Source organism: Crocodylus siamensis, chromosome 5, assembly GCF_052110815.1.
Source record: "Crocodylus siamensis isolate JL-2025a chromosome 5, ASM5211081v1, whole genome shotgun sequence".
NCBI classification, from domain to species: Eukaryota; Metazoa; Chordata; order Crocodylia; family Crocodylidae; genus Crocodylus; species Crocodylus siamensis.
In genome coordinates this window covers 165,516,939-165,537,401 of record NC_143399.1, presented here as the reverse complement: position 1 = coordinate 165,537,401, position 20,463 = coordinate 165,516,939, and the positions used below count along the sequence as shown (strand labels likewise).

Here is a 20,463-nt window from a genome sequence, read left to right as displayed (position 1 = left end):
ATGCTTCCCCTCTATCGGGCGCTGGTCAGACCGCAGCTGGAGTACTGCGTGCAGTTCTGGGCGCCGCACTTCAAGAAAGATGCGGATAACCTGGAGAGGGTCCAGAGAAGGGCCACTCGTATGGTTAAGGGCCTGCAGGCCAAGCCCTATGAGGAGAGATTAGAGGAACTGGACCTTTTCAGCCTCCGCAAGAGAAGGTTGAGAGGCGACCTGGTGGCTGCCTATAAGTTCGTCAGGGGGGCACAGAAGGGAATTGGTGAGTATTTATTCACCAAGGCGCCCCTGGGGGTTACAAGAAATAATGGCCACAAGCTGGAGGAGAGCAGATTTAGATTAGATATTAGGAGGAACTTCTTCACAGTTCGAGTGGCCAAGGTCTGGAACGGGCTCCCAAGGGAGGTGGTGCTCTCCCCTACCCTGGGGGTATTCAAGAGAAGGTTGGATGTGTATCTAGCTGGGGTAATGTAGGCCCGGCACTCTTTCCTGCTTATGCAGGGGGTCGGACTCGATGATCTATTGAGGTCCCTTCCGACCCTAGCATCTATGAATCTATGAATCTATGAATCATTTCCTCTCCATTCAAGTTTATGAAACCACTTCTATGAGGCCAGCTGCCTACTGCCGACTTGCAATTTTTTTATTCCTGATAAATACAGTGTTCCTTAAGATGCTTTTAGAGATTGTTGTTATTGTGATAACTCCTGTTCTCAAAGACAATAAAAACACTCCTCTGATCTCTGGTAAGCTGTGGAAGAGGTGTATAAGGTATCCAGGCTGAAACACTCCCTCAGAATCGTGGAGCATAAGAATGTCTGTTTTCCCGACAGGTGGCCAAAACCAGACTTCTGAGGGACGGGGAGATTCCTGGTAACTGTGAGGAGCAACAGGGTGGGCGCCAATTCTTAAATGATGTATATCCTTAATCCTATTAGTGATACCCAAGTTAGATATGTCTCCATAGTGCACTCCTGTGTGTCTCACACCTGCTGAACTCAAAATGAGCTTATGAAGTTCTGTTTATTGAGGCTTCTGACCACAGACCTGATATCCAGGGATCCAGGTTTCCGTTTCCCAAAGGGCAACAGAGAAAAGCACGGATTTTCCCTCTACCTGAGAAAAATGTGGATTTTGACAGAGAAACAAGCATGTTTTACTCTTTTGCAAAGAGCTCTTTGCAGGTTGGCAGGGTACATGTACATGGCCATGTGGCAGGGTACTGGTGGTGCTGCTACTTTAAAGACTGGATCAGGGAGGGGCAGGTGCCTGATGAGGGCGGCCATTTCAAGGCCCAGCTCCCTGAGCTGAGGGCAGTTCATGGTCAGCCAGCAGAGGAGAAACATCCCTCTGCTGAGCTCTGCTAGGAGCACCTTGGACATGAATGGCATGTGGGTCACAGTGATGGCTGTGGCAGGAGCATGGCAGCAGTGGGAGCACGGCAACGGTAAGCATGGGAGCTCCCACAGATGCCACTAGCACTGTCAGCAGTGGGGACGTGGGGTGGCGAGCTCTGACCAAGGTATGGTGACCACTTGCAGCCGCCACCAGCAGCATTGCTGGTGGCCAATGGGAACCAGAGACTGTGCAAAGATGCTGCTGGCAGTGTGAGTGGTGCCTTTTTGCAGGGGGTGCACCCCCATGCTCAGGGGATGCATGTGTACCTGCGTGCACCTCCTACATGTCGCCCCTGACCTTGGAGGTAAAGGGTGAGGCTGTGGGGAAGGAGGAGGCCTCATTGGTCCTGAGCATGACCGAAATCTGCATCCTGCCAGGGCAGGAAGACCTGGTGGGGCTCCTGGTGGTGTGGCAGTCCCCATGTAACTGCCAGGACTGATCACCTCTCCATGTAAGGTGGATTGGGGTGCCTTAAGCTCAGCCCTCATCTGGGTTATATAATCCAGGAAAGGCCAGGTAAGCTTCTTGAAGTGCTGAGGCGAGTGACCCCCATGGGGTCAGGTATGCTTTGCAAAGCACCTGAGCCAGATATGGGGGATCCCAAACCCTGTGAGCAGGCAAGCAGCTTAGACTTGTCCTGAGGGACCCTCAACTGGCCTTTTCTGGGGCCAGGACCCAAAGTGGGGCTCAAAGGGCCAAGGTGGTCCACCACAAGGGATGCCCAAAACAGAGAATCTCAAGATCCCAACTGGCCTGCAACAGGATCAGGGCCTAAGGGAGAGCCGAATGTCCCAGAGAGGGGACCACAGCTAATAGGGTGAAGAGTATGGCTGAGTTTGGCTGCCTAGGATGCTATCTACAAGGCTTGGGCTGCAGCGTAGGGGTGGAACAGAGATGTGGATATTCCCCTAAATATTGGGGTTCAAAATAGGTAGCCTCCCACCTGATTAACATCTCAATACTATTACATCGAATGGGAACCCAGCCCCACCTCCCCCAGGCCAAGCCTGCAGCAGGCAGCTTGCACCCGCCCCCGCCACGGGCTCCACTCTGGCCATGTCACCCACTGGGGAGGGAGAGCCAGGCTCCACACTCTGCTCCTGGTCAGGCCACAGCAGCCGCTGCCTCCTGTGGACAGCAGCTGGGGCTTGGGTGCTGCTGCAGGGGAGCAGGGGACTGCAAACCAAGTCCCTGGCCCCATAGCCCCATAGCCCTGGCCCCTCTGGCAGGACTGGTAGAGCAGGGGGCCATGGATGGGGGGCAAGGGGCACCAGTAGGGCCCAGGGGGCTGTGGATGGAGGGTGAGGCACCTGCAGGGCCAGGGGGCTGTCACTTGGGAGTGAGAGGACTGAACCTGCTTCCTGGTGAGCTAAGGGGGCAAGGGAAGCTCTGATTTTTCCATGATAAACCCAAAATCAAATACCAAAATGTATAGGTATTTAGAATTTATTTTGCTATAGTGATTGAGGCACTAGTAGGCTTCCAAACTGCTTTAAAATTGTAAATGTAATAGTTACATATAAAAATAAAACCAGGATCCCTACTGATAACCAATGGAGTACTGAGCAGTGACCTAGCAACTCTTTGTGCTATGAGGCCTCACAGAATTTTGCTGCTGATTAAACAGGGATGCATAAGCAAAAAAAGATTTCAACCATGGAGACTGCATAATTTATTACAGTAAAAAAAAAAGGAGAAAATGTTAAGAAATGTTATGCTAGTACTACAAAGAAAAAAGAGCTGGCCAAAACCCAAAGTTAGCTGGTTCACTGAGTGTACAAAAATGTTCTCACAGATGGGGCTGTGAGCTGAAGCTGCAATTCAGTAGAGTAGAGCGCAGCAAAATCCATTTTAAATGACTGCTGAAAGAACTGAAGAAAGTATTTTAAAGGATTTAGGTGGCAGAGAATGTTATTTAAACAGACCTCAGAGACACCAGGAAAAAAGTGAAACCTATTTATAAGAAACAATAAAACAACTGTTTTCAAAGCATGTCTTCTCTGTGCTATGACAAGTAAAAAACTATATATATTCTTCTATCTTGCCTAACAAGCGATCCAAATTCCTGTATAAACAATATAAAATTCAACAACGCTCCTAACTACTAGTAGCAATCAAATTACTAAATCTGATATTGAAAAAGTATTTGACAAAAAGTAATAAAATAATTAAAGCTCCTAAAAGCAAATTATGCCCATATCATAACGAGACAAGCTAGGATATAATTAAGCATCCCATAAGAACACAGCCATTCCATAAATTGCAAATTCGTTCCGACAGAGGCTGAAAAAGGTTAACATCCTTGGACTTGAGGGTTTCTATACTTATATAGCTTTATTCCATAAAAAAGGGAGTGGGGAGGGGGAGAATGGACCAGCCAGGGGATTGCTCCCCCCTCTCACCTACAGCAGCAGCTGAGCTGAACAGCTGCCTGGCCACGTGGGAGAGGGGACAGTTTCTCTTGGATCCCCACAGCATGTCAGACCAGGGCCTGGCGGCCTGGCTGGGCAGGGAGCTCTGTCCCCCACCCCCGTTTCCCTCCCCTACTGCTCTATAGCAAGAGGCTTTGCTGCCTCAGCTATGTGACAGCGTGGGGGGCAAGGCCAGCTAGGCACTGGGCTGGAGCAGGGGAGTGTGAGCTGTGTTCCAGCCGGCCACCCTGTTGGGAGGTTGTAGGGGAAGTGTAAAGACTCCTGGGATGCTGGGGGACTGTGAGGTAACTGTCCTGGTGTCTCTGAGGTCTGTCAGGAGGGGATCTGGGACAGAAGTTCAATTTGGTTTAACCTTAATCAGTCAAATTTGATACTACATCCATCCTGGCCTATCTTAAACCAATTTCTGCCATTTTGAAACTAGTCTATGTGCAATGAACTTCTATTCTCTTACAGGTTTAAACTGGTTTCTGATCACTTAGACCAGTTTATATGTAATTTCAGTCCCTAGCCACAGAGAACAGCAAAACTACTATTTTTTTGTTACCTAACAGTTCACTTGCAATTCTCTCACCTGAGGTCCCCGAGGTCCTTTTGGGCCAATAGGCCCTTCAAATCCCTGTGCAAAAAATAAAAAAACACAGGTGCACGTAAATTAGTAACAGTTTGTATTTAGAGCCACGCATGAAATATACAGTATTGAAACTGGAAACTAAATTGTTCTACCTATGTAAAGACCAAGTTTAATCCATGTCTCTGCTCACGTATTTTCTTGGTGTCATTCTACCCACTGCATTCTGTTTTCATTTTAGTAATGCTCTTTGTTTCCCCCTTTGATTCTTTCTTGAATTTTTTATCAAATACCTTTATGATGCAAGATATACAAAGAGGTTCAGAAATCAGTTTGCTTTGATGTGTAAGAGTTAGTTTGTTGACTAGCTGGCTGCCATTGGGTACATATCCTGTATGTCTACTGATGCGTCTGATGATAGTATTTTTGTGATATGGGTGCCAAATCTGATTTTACTTTAATCAGTTTTACACCGGAATAATTTCAATTAAACTTCATCTGAGACAGCATCTGATGAAGTTAACTTCAGCCTACAAAAGTTTGTCACACACACACACACACACACATATGCAGACTTTGGTTAATCTATAAGGTGCTTCTACTTGACTTTACACTCACATGGCTATCTACATTTCTCTTTGGCTGAGAGAAAGCTGTCTGTGGGTAATTAGAATAACTTGCAATCATAAATAACATTATTGCTCCCCCAAGGTAAGATGGTAATTTTCTATTAATCATTAGCCTACTATCATGATTCCTCTTTCTATAAAAAGTATTTATTGGTTGTTGATACTGTATTGTTCCAGTGAAGATAGTACATCAGTCTGCCTGCTGTACTAGTTTTTCACAAGCTACCAGAATGGACACTGAATTGTGTTCCATTCTTAACCTCCTACTCACTTCTAATTTGTTTCATAACTGTGAAGAGTTTTCTGCCAATCCAAAAGCTCCCTGCTTTTGCCTTTTTATCCTATTTTCTTTGTTTTTGGTGTTCTCTACAACGTTCACTAATGAATAAAGCAGCAACATCTAGGGAGCTCAGGTTCTGTGGTGGGCAACAGAGGCCTGCCCAGATCCCAGCCTGGCTGTGGCAGGCAGCCAGAAGGCTGCAAACAGTTGCACTGGGGAAAAATATTATTTGGGAGGGTGGAGGGCTGAGTGCATACGTGCTTACACAAACACATGCACACACACACACACACCCAGCAGATAAGTCTGTCATGAGGAAGAGATGTGAGGGGCCAAATTGAGGCCCCCATGGTGAGGGAGGGAGTGGGGCAGAGGCAGGCGCAGGGGCTGGGGTGGAAGGCACCCCAGGGCTTGGGTGGATCTTGGGACACTCTGAGCCTGGACAACTCATCCAGGGGTGCAGGAGGGCTCCCGCTGCTGTGTGCCCCCCAGATCTGTGCATTGGGTGGAGGCAGGCTGCCGCTATGGGCTGGGCTCTGTGCCCAACATGCAGCAGGCACATAGCATCACACCACTCCCAGGGCAGCTGCAATGGGGGCAGAGCAGACCCCACAGTGGCATTCCACCTCTGCCCCACATATCCAGGGGGCACATGCCGCCTGGGCCTCCACCACAGTGCACACAGTGGCAGGAGCTTTCGCCATGCCCCTGGACAAGCTGCCCAGTCTCTGAGCATCCCACGACCAGCCTAAGCCCTGGGGCTCCATTCACCCCAGCCCCTGCCTCACTCACTCCGTTACCATGGTGGACCTCAGTCTGGCCCCCCCATGCCCGTTCCGCACAACAGACTTACCTGCTGTGCTAGGCAGTACACTGCATGCTGCCAGGCTGCTGCAGGCTCCAGCTGCATGTCTGTGTCCATGCACGCCCCTCCCCACCACTGCAACTGCCCAGAGCCTGCACCCAGGCTGCCCTGCATTTGGTGGGGCTAAGCCCTATTAGCTCCTGCCTTCTGCCACCTGTGGGTCTGCAGAATTCCCTCATGGCTTCTTGCCAGCAGCAAATGCACACACACCTTGGGATGAATAGCAGGGAAGAGGCTGGGGTTGTGCTGACACAAGAAGAGTTGCGTCCCTCACGACTCCCTCACCATCTGCTCTGGCATGCCAACATCCTACACGTAGATGTGGGGGTTTTGGCACTCTGCCCAAAAATGTTGCTGAACCCTGATCTAGCTTATACAGACAATATACATAAACATCTGGAATTAGATCTGATTTCAAAATACCCAAGTGTACTTCATTCTAAGAGACCATAGGATGCATCTACATGAGACATTTACTGCAGAGTGGACTAATTTGCTCTGCAGTAAATGTCTCGTGTCCACATGTGCAGCCTTATTAGGCCACAGGAAATTAATTAACTCCACAGCAAGGTAGTACTTGTAAATACAAGCACAATCCTACTATAGAGTTTTTTTATTCCACAGCACCACATGTGTAGATGCTGTCATGGCTGACAGGGGCATGAGGGTGCTTCAGTGCAGGGGTTTCCTGCTGGCTAGCTCCGCACTGGCGCACACTCATGCCCCAGCCAACCCCTTGGCCACACACTGAGCTAGGTTGAAGCAGCCCTAGGCTGGCAGATGGACCCCACCCCAGACTCCCTGCCAACTGGAACTACTCTGACCCAGTTCAACATGCTGTGATCTTGGGCACATGTGTAAACATGGTACTTGGGAGCAATAAACTGCAGCATAATATGCACCAGAGTTTATTGCTGTGCACTAATAGCATGTGTAGACATGCCCATAAAGGATATATTCTGAGCTAATTAGCACATAGAGAAACACAGACGTGTGCATTTAAACTTCTACTGACATATATGTGATTAATGAAACCGGAAAAAAAAATCTTTTTACTAGGGCAGACTACAATGGTGCCAGTCATACTGGAATGGCACTGAGGTTTATATATGTGCTTCTGAATATTGGAGTTGTTCTCCAGTCACTTCTGTTTTATGTATTCAGCGTCTGGATGATTTTCAACTGGAATAATTTTTTCCCCTTAGCTCTTGAATTGTTTCTGGTATATATTCATCTACAATAGCAACTGTGCTTTTAGCTGGGAATTCTGTGGGTGACTATAACTCTGGTATGTTCAGTCACTTATTAAGATATTTAATCCATTAGAACTTCTCATCCTTTACAGATGCTGACTGATTCATTGTTCTCAGCAGAAATTAAACAGCTAACATTCTCAGCTTTCAGCAGTTTCAGCATATGGCCCTTTTGTCCAGTTTTCATGGTTACATTCTTCATGTTGTTTGCCAGCTTCTGAACAATTCCTTTTATCTCCATACATTTTTTCACATAATTTTCTGCTACTTCTCATACATTGCTTGAGTAAAAACTCTGTATATTATTGTTTTCACTGAGATGGCCAACTTTTCTCTTTCTTCAATCATTTCAATACACTTCAATATCTTTTACAATTTAGTTGTTCATAAAGATACTTTAAAGGCTAGTTGGTGTCACAAGATCTGCAGGGTCTTCAGAATTTTGCCATACTATAATTTGCCTTCCTTCATTGTCACAACATTTATTGCTTAAAACGTATTCTCCAGTTCCTAACCAAAATGTTGTCCGTAACTGAAATGATTGCATGAGAGTGAATGTATTCTACACTGGCAATTCTGCAGTAGTTTGATGTTCTTTGGGTGTCTGTTTGTTATTCCACACAGAGTGGCTTTTTCCAGTTTACCTTAATTGACTTCTGAAGCATCATAGGATTAATACAGAATAGTTATTACAACCTAGTTCCCTGTATAAATAAACACTTCTTTAAATGTGATGGATTGTGAGAGTTCAGTTTGTGGGAATGGTATCTTTATTATTGGTACATCTCCATTAGACTGTTATAAACCGTTTCTTCAGCTCTCCCCACCAATGTGCTGACCGATTTGCACTGTGGGCAATATTTTAAATAAACAAGTCATACTTACTTTGTCCCCTTTTAGCCCTGGTGTTCCACATTCTCCTCTTTCACCCTATAAAAGAAAGATCAAAGAGTTTTTATGAACTGAATATGCTGTTTTGATTCAATGCATTCCATGCTCTTATGCTACAATGCTAATGGTATTTTTAAGAGTTCTAAGTGCTGTAATTAGATCTAGTTTTGCAGAAGTTAAACTCTACTAAATACAGTAGAACTTCATAAATCCAGATATCAAAAATCTGGAATTCTCTTAGTTCAAGTGCTCCTGCCACCATTTTTAAGCACAGGAACGCTGATACTTGAGAAGTGGTGGTAGTATCATTAGAGCAGCTCTTGGAGCCACTCTAATTAAAGTGCTGGCCTCCCACCCCCACTCCCAGAGTACATGTAAAAGTGCCCTATGGTATTTGCCCAGTAACTTTGATCTCCACTGCAATCCAAACTTACCACTTTTATCACTCAGTCTGTAAAATTCCCAAGTAATTTAGTTTAAAAGCAAATTTCCTTAATCTACAGCCTGTTTAATCAATGGTTGCAATTTACCTCTATTTGTATCTATATTAATAAATCAGTTTTCTCTTTATCGTTCCATTTCCCCCCTTTAAATCTTATTTTGTGGGAAAATTCTCTCTCCTATCCAAAACTTAAAAAAATCTACAAAGAAGATCCTGCACCTGCTTCTGCACATGATTAACTTTACTGATGCATCCTCTGGATTCCACAGACAGATGGTAAGAAGTGGCAATCTGGCCTTAGCATCTTATTTCAAAGATATTAAGACTTTTAAAACTCTTACCGTTTCTCCTTTATCACCAGGAAGTCCCTATTTTCAAAAAGACTGATTAAAATAAAGTGAGGACACAATAAAGGGTTAAAGTAAATAATAGAAAAAATACAGGTAGATATTATTTCTAATCTGTTTTGAAAATGAAGAGGATAGATTTGTGAGCAAGTTCATTTAAGTGTTCACCTTTCATAGGTTTAATATGTCTTTTTCCGGTAATAATAACCAGGGATCCTGATTTTCCTTGATTTTAAAAAAATCACAAATTGTCTGCTGAAAAGCCCAAAATCTATGATTTAAAATTAAAGACCCCCTGCCACAGTCCCCCTGGTTCTGCTAGTGCCCCTCACTCTTTACCCACAGCCTTGCTGGTGCCCCTTGCTCCCCAACCACAGCCCCTGTTTCCCCAGCCCTGCTGGAGGGGGGGCCCCCTGATGCCAGGGCTATGGACCAGACTGCAGTCCCCTGCTGCAGGCTTGGGCGGGGCAGCTCTCTGCTGCCATGTGCACTCCCAGGGTACAGGAGAGATCCACACACCCCCAGATCTGTACCAGGAACAGGCGCAGACTGAGGCTGCTGCCCAGGGTGGGGCTTGGAGCCACAATAAGCAGCTGCAAGGCCCTAGCCAGGAGTAGGACGGGGCCATGGGTGTCTCATCCGGGGGAGGAGGAGGGCCAGCTCCCCACTGCTGTGAGCACTCCTGGGGGCACCCCTGCACCCTTCAGATCTTTACCTGAGGCAGGCTTAGGATGCAGGCTTGAGGTCCCACCCATGCTTCCCTCCCCCAGGGCTTCCGGAACCCAGTGGGCATGACCAAGCATGGCTGGGGACAGTGGGGTGGCATGGGGATTCCTTGCCACTTCTTGCCCCCCTGCTGCCCCGGTGACGCCCCCTGCTCATGCTGGTGCTTTGAGGGATGCAACCCTGTGCAGCTGCTCTCAGCCGTGCAGCCCTGCACTCTCCCAGGGGCACCCCTGCACCCCCCAGATCATTACTGGGGAGGCCGGGGTGGGGGGCAAGAAGCAAGGAGATTTTTCATGTGGCTCCTCCACTCCCTGCTGCGCCGGGTCATGGGGTGGGGAGAAGCAAGGTGGCAGGGAACAGTGGTGATCAGGGTGCCTGCTGTTCTCTGCTACCCTGCTTCCCTCCCCCATGACCCAGCGTGACTAGAAACAGCAGGGCCAATAGCACCACTGGTGGTCCACATGCTGCCAGCTGGGCACTCTTCATGATTTACCAACACCTCCCCACTCCCTCAGCCCCCAGCCAGCTCCCTGCAGTCAGCTTCCCCTCCAAGCCCCACATACCGGACCTTACAGGCTCAAGAAGAAAAGTAAGCCAGATGTAACCTTGGGACTAAAAGCCTCAGGCCCCACCCTTCCTCCTCTCCCTCCCCCTCTGGACAGGGCTGGGGGTTTCCCAACCCTTTTGCAATCCGCTTATGCAGGCTGGAACTCTACTAGCCGGCAGAGCTCTTTGCAAAAGGGAGAAATCCACAGCTTTCTCTGCTAAAAGGGAAAATCCACATTTTCTCTGATAAAAATGGGAAATCCGTGGTTTTCTCTGATTTTTTCCGTGGGAAATGGAAAACCCGGATCCCTGATAATAACTTAACTGTTATATAACTTTGAACTTCATCAGAAATGTTTCTGCCATATTTCTAGGAGATACTACTGACTCCAGCTTGATTCTTAAACTAAATAAAATTTTTGGAAGTATTACTATTTGTCTTCTTGACTCAGTCAGATGGGTTGCAAATTGGCTGGAGGGCTGCACCAAGACAGTGGTGGTGGATGGGTCTTTTTCAACCTGGAGGGATGTGGGAAATGGGGTCCCCCAGGACTCAGTCCTCCGGCCCACAACATTCAACATCTTCATCAGCGACTTGGACAAGGGGGTGAAAAGCACGTAGTTCAAATTCACGGATAACACTAAAATGTGGGGAGAAGTGGGCACGCTGGAGAATGTGGGGAGAAGTGGGACAGGCTGCAACTAGATCTAGACAGGTTACAGGGGTTGCTGGATGAGAACAGGATGGGATTCAATACTGACAAGTGCAAGGTACAGCACCTGGGAAGAAAGAACCAGCAGCATACCTACAGTCTGGAGAACTCTCTTCTCATCAGCACAAAGGCAGAAAAGGATCTTGGTGTCATTATTGGTTCCAAAATGAACATGGGCCGCCAATGTGGGGACAGAGTCAGGAAGGCTAACCGCACCTTGTCATGCATCCACAGATGCATCACAAGCAGGTCCAAAGAGGTGATCCTCCCCCGCTATGCGACACTGGTCAGGCTGCAGTTGGAGTACTGCATCCAGTTCTGGGTGCCGCACCTCAGGAGGGATGTGGACAGCACTGAGAGGGTCCAGAGGAGGGCCACTCGCATGCTCGAGGGCAACAAGGCAGGCCCTATGAGCGGAGGCTACGGGACCTGAACCTGTTCTGCCTCCACAAGAGAAGGCTGAAAGGGGATCTGGTGGCCATTTACAAGCTGGCCAAGGGGGACCAGCAGGCTATGGGAGAGTGCCTGTTCCCCTGAGCACTACCAGGAGTACTGAGGAATAACAGCCATAAGTTGACTGAGAGTAGATTCCGGCTAGATATCAGGAGATGCTACTTCACAGTCAGAGCGGCTAGGATCTGGAACCAACTTCCAAGGGAAGTGGTGATGGCTCCTACCCTAGGGGTCTTCAAAAGGCGGCTAGATAATCACCAAGCTGGGGTCATTTGACCCCAGTACTCTTTCCTGCCCATGGCAGGGGTCAGACTTGATGATCTGCACAGGTCCCTGCCGACACCACCAACTATGAAACTGACTCTGAATCTTCAGGGTCCAAACTGATGGAACACTAAATGAGAAAACACCTGTGGAGAGCCATCAAGCTGAGACTTTGGTCCCTTCTACACATCCGATTTATGTCATGATTAACACATAAATGTAAAGAGTGAAAAGCATGCACTTAAATTAAAGAGCCATAAAATGGCAAACAAGCTATAAAAATGTTCCACATATGATATAGAATATTTTATGGCTGGCTAATATGGCACCTTAAATTAACATGTCTGGGGCTAACAATCAGATGACTGCTCATCCTGGGGCAGGATCACATGGGGGTCTAGAACTAACTCTCTGTTGTCCTAGCGTCAGGACCAAAAGTCAGCTGAGTGTTGGTCCCCCTCCCTCCACCCAAGGCTTTGGGTAAGGGGGGCAGAAGAACTTTCCCAACATGGACTTTAAACCTCACACCTGACATCTCTGGCCAGGGAGGGGGCGCTCAGGGGATCACAGACCCAACTGGGGACTTCAGAGTCCCCTGACAGGAGCCTCAGATGCCCTATACCATGCACCCCAGGCAGAACTGAATGGCACACAGTTTTGACAGTTAGTTGATTGTTGGCTACAAACCAGCCTCCACATGGTAGTATAAATTTGATTGGGATCTGATCCCAAAATCATGCTTCCTGCCATGAACATGTGGCACAGCAAGACTTTTTGGATAGGGGATCAAATTCCATTGTGCCACTAAATGAACATAGTGATATAATTTTTAATTCTGCCTTTAGGATGAGCATAATGCAAGTCAACATAATATTTCAGGGTTGTTCAGTTATCCTTGCTATGCAGGCCTCTCTGTGCTCCTCCCCCAAAGATGGATGGAGGAAGAGGAAGGTGAAGAAGGGAGCGGGAACTAGGAGATTCCAGCCACAGCAGCAAGAGCAATAGGTGGAGTGGCACCTACATGGGAGTGCGCAGGCAGTCAATTGGACAGCCCCGTAACCTGACATTGTGTCAAGTCCTTGTTGCTAGTGTCCCAGGTGAGAAAAGCCCTTAAGGCCAGGCTTAGCTTTAGGTACCTGTTTAAGTGCTGTTCAAAACAGAAGTGCTGAATCAGAACTAAATTTAGCTATTATAATTAAAAGTGTGAAATATTAGCATGGAAATAAGAAAGGCCATATCTTCAAGACGCTGGGCCTATGCAATTTCACACCAATTAAAGATCTGGTCCTGCTTTCTAAACTGGGATATTTTGGAGAACAGATCTTAGAAAGGAAACTGCTGTGTTCATATACCTTCAGACCTTTTTCTCCTGGCTGTCCCTTTTGACCATCACCCTGTCAAGAAAAATGGAAAACAATCAAAATATGCATTACTGTTTTAGAAACCATTATTAAATTAGAATCAGGATGTACTGTTTCAGAATCTATGCTAGTTAACATATTTAAATGGGCCCCAGTTTTTTTTTACTGCAGTCAAGAACACACAGTGCAAAACTCAGATACAACGAAAAGCTAAAGTACTAAAGTTACTAGACAATTAAGATATTAATCTCTAATCTTGAAAATTCTGCATAAGCAACTCTCTCTTTCTGTAAAAAGTCCTACTGATGTTAAAAAAGCTTTCAAATAGGTTCAAGTGCCCACTTGCTAAGAAGAGCTTCCAGAATATGGCTCTATATTACAAGGGTTTAGGTTAAAAGGACATTTATACATATACTTTTTTTTCCAGTGACATGCTGGAGATCTGCCATTTGGGAGCAGACTCAAGAAACTGATAAATCGAGTCTGCTCCACAGGCAAACTGAGGCAAACTGCACTGCACTACATGCAGTTGTATAAGTGGCAAAATGTGTGTCAGCGTGCAGAAAATGCAGTGTGCAGAAAATCCACTGCACCGTGCAGTGCACTTTTGAACTAAAGCACCTCCAAGGTGTTTTAGTTCAAAAACGTGCCACCACCATTTTCTCAGGACTGATGCATGTTTTGCCACTTATACAACTGCACGCGGTGCAGCGCTGGGTGCTTTTCAAAGCGCTTGGCACTGTGACGTGTATGTATAAAAATGCCCAATGTCTACTCATTTTTGTACCTTGGTAGCTGCCATAGACTTCTATAGAAGCAACATATAAACTATGATGGCAGGATTTGATTCTTGGAGATTGATTTATGTCCTAGTTGTACTGTATTTTTCCCTTGTTTTCATCATTTTTATAGTTTGAGCAAAACTAGATAGAATTTTATTGAATAACAAATAATTTGCACCTTTCTTTACTTACCTTGTTTCCTTTTTGTCCTCTCTCACCTGAGTCTCCTTTCTCACCTTTGGTGCCCTTAAAACAGAAAAATATGAATAATGTGAGTCTCTAGTTTCCTTTTTCTCCAGAAAACAGGCAAATATATGCTGGGAAGTGTTTAGGCAGAAATACTGCAATGAAAGAGGAGCGGCAGGCATAATACTATTTTTATTAGTCTATTGCTGTCCTTGGTATTACAGTGATTCTCTAAATGACTCTTTATCATGTCAGGTGATAAATAAGCTTTCCACCTTAGCAGAGTAGAATATAGTAAACACGATGCACTAAGACACAACAAGAAACCATATATTTCCTCTTCGCTACTTTTTAGAGAGATCCTAATTTTTTTTATTAGTGTTGTCTGATAAAGAATGTAAAGTACTTTTGCCCATAATGCCCCCTTTGCTCAAAAGATTAATGCCAACATTTTGGATCTCCAGGACCAACTATTCTCCCCACTTTTATGGTCTATGAGACTACTAATTGTATAGCTTGCCCAGAAGGGTCAAGGAGTAAAGATCGAAGATCCATGAAATTCTTGTAACATATCATACTGTAGTCTAATAATTTTGGACACAATAACTTAAATACGAGACAGCAAAGTTTGGCTAGTGACTACAAAAAGGGCAGGAAAGCTCAATTCTGGACCCACATTACCCAGAAATAAGCAGCATGGTAGGCGTCACTGGGTGAATCTACATGTGTGCTTTAATGTGCAGTAGCCTATTTTGCTGTGCATTAAAATGTCACTTAACTGCAATTGTGCTAATGTGCAGTAAAATAAGCTATTGTGGATTAAGCATCATTTAGGGCAGCCTAATGCACGTTTATTTAGTACCTCACATTGGAGGGTGCCTGTAAACCTGTTGTGGGGCTGCTAAGACGCATTGGGGCAGACTCAATTAATCAAGCCTGCTGGACCATTGTAATTACTGTGCTCCAGCCAGTCTCTGTGTCTTGTGCATTAGTATCCCCACACTTCAAAATGGAAGCGGGGGTGTTTTAACTAAAGTTCGTTGACCAAATTTTAGTTCAACTGCCCCTACCACCATTTTGAATTGCAGGGATGCTAATACATGAGATGCTGCAGCGTTTTAATTAGAACCACTCTTGGAACCACTGTAATTAAAGTGCTCCTCCCTTTCCTCCCCCCCCACCCCAGAATGTGTAAAAGAGCCCGGGGGTACTAAATTCAACACGCATTAGGAAAAGCACACTAATGCACATGTAGATGCACCCACTGACTGCTATATTCTAGTTCCACAAAGGGCTGACCAGGTAACTTGGTTAATAGGATGTCTGGGAAAAGGTGGGGGCTGCCTCTTCATTTCCTAAAGCAGGGACAGGCACAGCAGAATTTTGTTTTGCAAGGTTTGTGATGATAAATACACGACCCAGTAATAAAGTTCTTACTTTTGCCTTCTAAACTGCAGTATGTATAATGACTGGAGAACTCCTTTGAAGGTAGATTTTTGTTGTTCTTTGATTTTTGTCAAGCAATCCTTTTTCAAAGGATGAATTTGTATGAGTTAATACATGCTCTCTTGAAGGCAATGTGAATATATAGTTTACCCTTCAGGTCAGCTCCTATTTTATTTCTCTCATCCATCCAGTGTTCACCACAGAGAATACCAGAGCATTTTTCACAGGCACAGCTCACATGTGATCCGCTATCTGCTGAAGAGCTGGATGCTTGCAGTTGTAGATGAAACTGGCTCTTTGTGCTATAGGCAAATGGTATGATAAGCCCAGAGAGTTGGTGTAGAAGGTTCAGGGTGAGCAGTTTACAGCAGCCTTTCTTTGCAGCCCAAAAATCAGTCTTCATTTCCCCTGGCAAATCAGCCCCACAGGGCACCACATAAGTCATAGAACAATTGCCCAAACAGACACATAACAGTACAAGGTTAATGTTCACCCCATGGTCTTCTCCCAAAGCTTCAGAGAGTGCTTTGTGCCAGACTCCTGCTTTCAGCCTCCTAGCTTTACCTGTCTCTCTCTACTTCCTCTTCCTGGGAGCCTTTTATTTCCTATGAGCCTGCTAATTATCTCCTTATCAGCTGGCCCATCTCTATAGACACACTTGTAACCTCCCATAGCCAACCTATTATCTCTTTATCAACTAGTCCAGCTCCTTAGGCAAGCTTGCAACCTGCTACAGTCTGTCTGAAAACTAAAATTTGGTTTAAGAGGAAAAATATGGAACTAAAAGTACAGATGAGTAACTGTGCCTTCAAAGGCTGAATGAAGTACAGACTGCAAGGTGAAAAATCGATATTGTATACTTGGAATAGGGACAAGTGGTCACCCTAGTGATGGATGTAGCAGAAGAAACTCCATACTCTCTCCATCTGTGGAAAATATGGAGCTACTGAGAGACCAGATGGTCTGTGGCTTTTCAGCAAATCACTCTATATATGACTTAAAAGATTTTTCAGGTCACTTAGACACCAGCTGTATCTGTTTTGCTGTGAAGAAGTCAGATATTGCAAATAGATGTTAGTGATGAATAGGAACTGAGAGAGCCCTTTGCCTTAAGTGCAGAGTTTAAATATCCCAAGGACTGAAGGGCACTTGTACACATGATGGTTGTCACAATATGCACGACAAAAATATCATTTGTGTGGCTTAATGGCATCGCACATTACATGTGGGCCAGTTTTGGGGGTTTTAGATGAGTTTGCATCATTGAAAACTAAATTACATCCAGATGTAGTGTAGTTTAGTTTGCAATGATGTGTTGCAGGTGTCAGCTTGCCCCCGGCCATGGAAGAAGCAGGCAGGCTCTGAAGGAAAAAATGGATCCGGCCCCTCGCCACATCTGCTTTCAGGAAGTACCTGCTGAAGACAGAAGTGGCGAGGGGCCTGATCTTTTTATATATTTTTTTTCTGCGGAGCCTGCCTGCCTCTCCCATGGCCAGGGGGTGACCCTCCTGCTGTGATGATGGCACCCCTCGGGATCACCAAGGTGGGCTGCTAGTGGGCCATGTGCTGCCCCAGCCCACAGGCAGCACCCAACCTAATCCAACTGTTCCCTGAGCCCACCCGCTGGAAGCTCGACATGCGCTGCTCCCTGGGCAGGCTTGGGGAACAGTTGGATTGGGCCAGGTGCTTCCTCCGAGCTGGGATGTTGCCACCAGAAAAGGAAGGACCGAGCCCCACACAGCTCAGGGACTGCTCAGCCCGCTGGCAGCTTGCCCTCTGGCCGAGGGCAGGCTCCAGCGCTGACAAAAAAAAAGAAAAAATGGATCAGGCCCCTCGCTGAAACTTGATGGCAAAACTGAAATGGTGGGTATCAGTTTAGGGAGCATAGAATAAAACCCTGAGGACTAAACCCCCAGCATGTGTACAAATGTCCAAAGTGCTCAGAACCATAGATTTAACTTAGACCCATTAATATGTAGAATCTTTGTAATGTGAAGAAGGAGTATAGAGTTTCTACACAAGCCTCACAGCCGTCTCTTCCTACTTTTCTTGATTTGGACTTTAAAACTAGACACCATTTTATTATCATGTTTGCTGCACAACAGTTGGGGTTTATTATTTCTGAAGTCAACGTATTCTGTGGATTCTTTTTTGAAACATGTCAGAATTTGTCTGTTTGGAGGTTTTAGGTCTTAACTATCTGGTATTTTAGAAACCATGGAAACACAATTAAACATTTACTTTTCTATGTTGTAACTATGTAAAAGACTTGCCAAATATCCCTACTGTTCAGCAGTAGCTTCTAAGATTAGACTTCAAATATGGGTGGTTTCCTGAGCAAAAATATACTTACAGGATCTCCTTTGTCTCCCTTCTCACACTTGCAGGTCTTCTGATCACACTGAAAGGAATAGAAACATTTCAAAAAATCTTTAGCTTTATCATTTCAAGCAGCAATTTTAAGTCAATGTTGCTGTCTAGCAGTGTGCTAGCTAAAGTATAAAAAATAATGATCTTATAAAATTTAGTTTCCATAGAACAGGATATTTTCCATATAGCCTAATGTCTATTAAAGCAACTGTTTCAATTTAAAACTTTTGTTTTATACATACTGGATTACAAGCCTTTTTGAAGAATTTATTCTCTCAATACTTAAGCCTGTTATAGAGTACAAACATTACAGGTAAAAGGCATTCAGTGGTGTGAAAAGTTACCCTAGGGAGCATAGAGTAAAACCCAGAGGACTAAACCCCCATCATGCATACAAACATCCAAAGTGCTCAGAACCATAGATTTAACTTAGACCCATTTATATGTAGAATCTTCGTAATGTGAAGAAGGAGTATAGAGTTTCTGCGGTACACAAGCCTCACAGCCATCTATTCCTACTTTTCAAATTTGAAAAGTTACCCCTCTCTTTTGAATATTAATTGTGAAATAAACAGGTTGCCATATTTCAACGAGACAACCTAAACATTTATACCAGGGATACCAGCCTCAGTTCCTTTAGAAAAAAGAGATTCTCAGATTGTACAGTAAATATAACTCACTAGCAATCAGTACTGGAGAATTTAGTGAGACGGGTTGAAAGAAACTGCAGCCCTAAATGAACATTTAGGACAGATTTTGACAACCTCATTTACACTTAGCTGCCCCTTATGCCTCAAGTGAATGTAGTCCAGGAGTAAGTATTATTGTGAGTAAAAGTAGAAGAATCTGGGCCAGCATAAATATCAATAAGTATGTGTTTTTGACACGGTCTGATATTACTGAAGACTCTTCTGTCTTGTGAAGAAATGTTTTATTATTACTAATGCATCTGTTGTCCGTATCAGTAGCAAAAGAAATGGCACAGCTATTGTACTACTAAAGCATGTCACAAGGATACACTGATAGCAGTCCAACTTACTTGCTCATTAAACAGGACACTCTGGAAGAGAAAGAGGAAAAAAATGTTAGTTTGATGCTCATTTCATTTACCATTTTTCTAATTTAACCAAGTTGTTTCATATAGCTTTTCCAATGGAAATAGTAAATTAACTGAATAATTTGAATTCTTATTCAATTCCTATACTGATAAGTACTTGAAAGGATTATGCATTTGAGAAAGGACTACCCAATCTGAGTAAGGTCTGTGCAGCTTAATCCCTTATGAACTGAATACAAATTATGGGTGAGACAGATACAGATATATAGAAGTATCAAATGGGAAGAACCAAGGTCAAGAGAGAATGGGGAAAGAGATCTCTAGTCCTCAATGTTGGTGATTGGTTCTATCCTGGACACATGAGAAACAATGCCCATCTCGCCATTTAGTCCCCTGAAAACACATCCTGAAAAGCTGAACTACTGTGTTCAACTCTGATCCTTGTAGAGAGGCTGTGGAAGGGAATCCCACATCTTTGCTACATATATGAAGCATAGAGCCATAGTCCACAGAAACTCTTTTCACTGCAGCACTGCAGCAGAAGGAAACTGGTGAGGTCTCAGTGGATAGACAAATATGCCAATCCACTGATCAAAATCAGGAGCTGTCTCCATGTAACAGCACTCCAGATACACTGTACATTTGACAATAGAATTTGCCCCACCACATACACTTGAATCACATGGTTTGTTTGTTTTTCCAAACCAGTGAAAAATCCCTATATGTTCCTTGGTTTTAGTGGTCGTGCATTTGTACCAATGTAGTTCAGCACCAATCCCAAAGCCCTGTTTTCTAATGAACTATGAAAATCTCAGATCATTTCGCTTAAATTGCCTTAAATGATGAAGATGCTCTAATTTGTTCACCTGCACCCTCTTGCATAAGAGAATAGGTCATGTGGACTGGGTGAAAGATACATGGAACTTTCAGGAACCTATATTTATTTCTATTAAAATGCAGAATAAAATGGGTATAATGTAGAACCAGGCAGAGGGCTACTAGAGATAGTATGTAAGATCCAGTGTAAATCTTTAATGAAGATAGCTTTTGTCTTTATTAATCTTCAGACTAAAAGTCAAAATGCACGTAATTAAACCTAAGATCTTGGTTCAGTGAAAAATGTATGATGAAATCATAAAAATATATCAGTTAGTAGAGAGAAATCTTTATCCCATATAACTCTAAGAGGAATTTGACTCTCTGTCTTTTGATTTAAATATGCAGTAGAGTGGATGTGATTTACAAATATTTGATGTATAATTATGTGAATTCCTAGATGCAAAGATATGACATGTGGAAAGACATAAACTAGTAACAGTCATACAAATGCCCCTGACCAATTCTGAGAGGTCTACAAATGTTTGCTTAATTATATAAAATCTGTATGTGTTATTACCTGCTGTTGTGATTCAGTAGTAGATTCCTTTCCCACCATGCTGGAGACCTGCATTCAATTC

General features: G+C 44.7%; 1 protein-coding gene across 1 annotated transcript in view; it reads right to left on the bottom strand.

The window, feature by feature from the left end:
* The window catches only part of COL28A1 (collagen type XXVIII alpha 1 chain), a 150,599-nt gene that overhangs the window by 118,498 nt on the left and 11,638 nt on the right, over positions 1-20,463 (bottom strand). The window contains exons 4-10 of the mRNA XM_090046961.1: positions 18,989-19,009; positions 17,933-17,980; positions 14,140-14,193; positions 13,157-13,198; positions 9,097-9,123; positions 8,308-8,352; positions 4,399-4,443 (exon numbers count right to left, since the gene is read on the bottom strand). Of these exons, the coding sequence (XP_089903087.1) occupies positions 4,399-4,443; positions 8,308-8,352; positions 9,097-9,123; positions 13,157-13,198; positions 14,140-14,193; positions 17,933-17,980; positions 18,989-19,009 (282 nt within the window). The remainder of the gene's footprint in view (positions 1-4,398; positions 4,444-8,307; positions 8,353-9,096; positions 9,124-13,156; positions 13,199-14,139; positions 14,194-17,932; positions 17,981-18,988; positions 19,010-20,463) is intronic.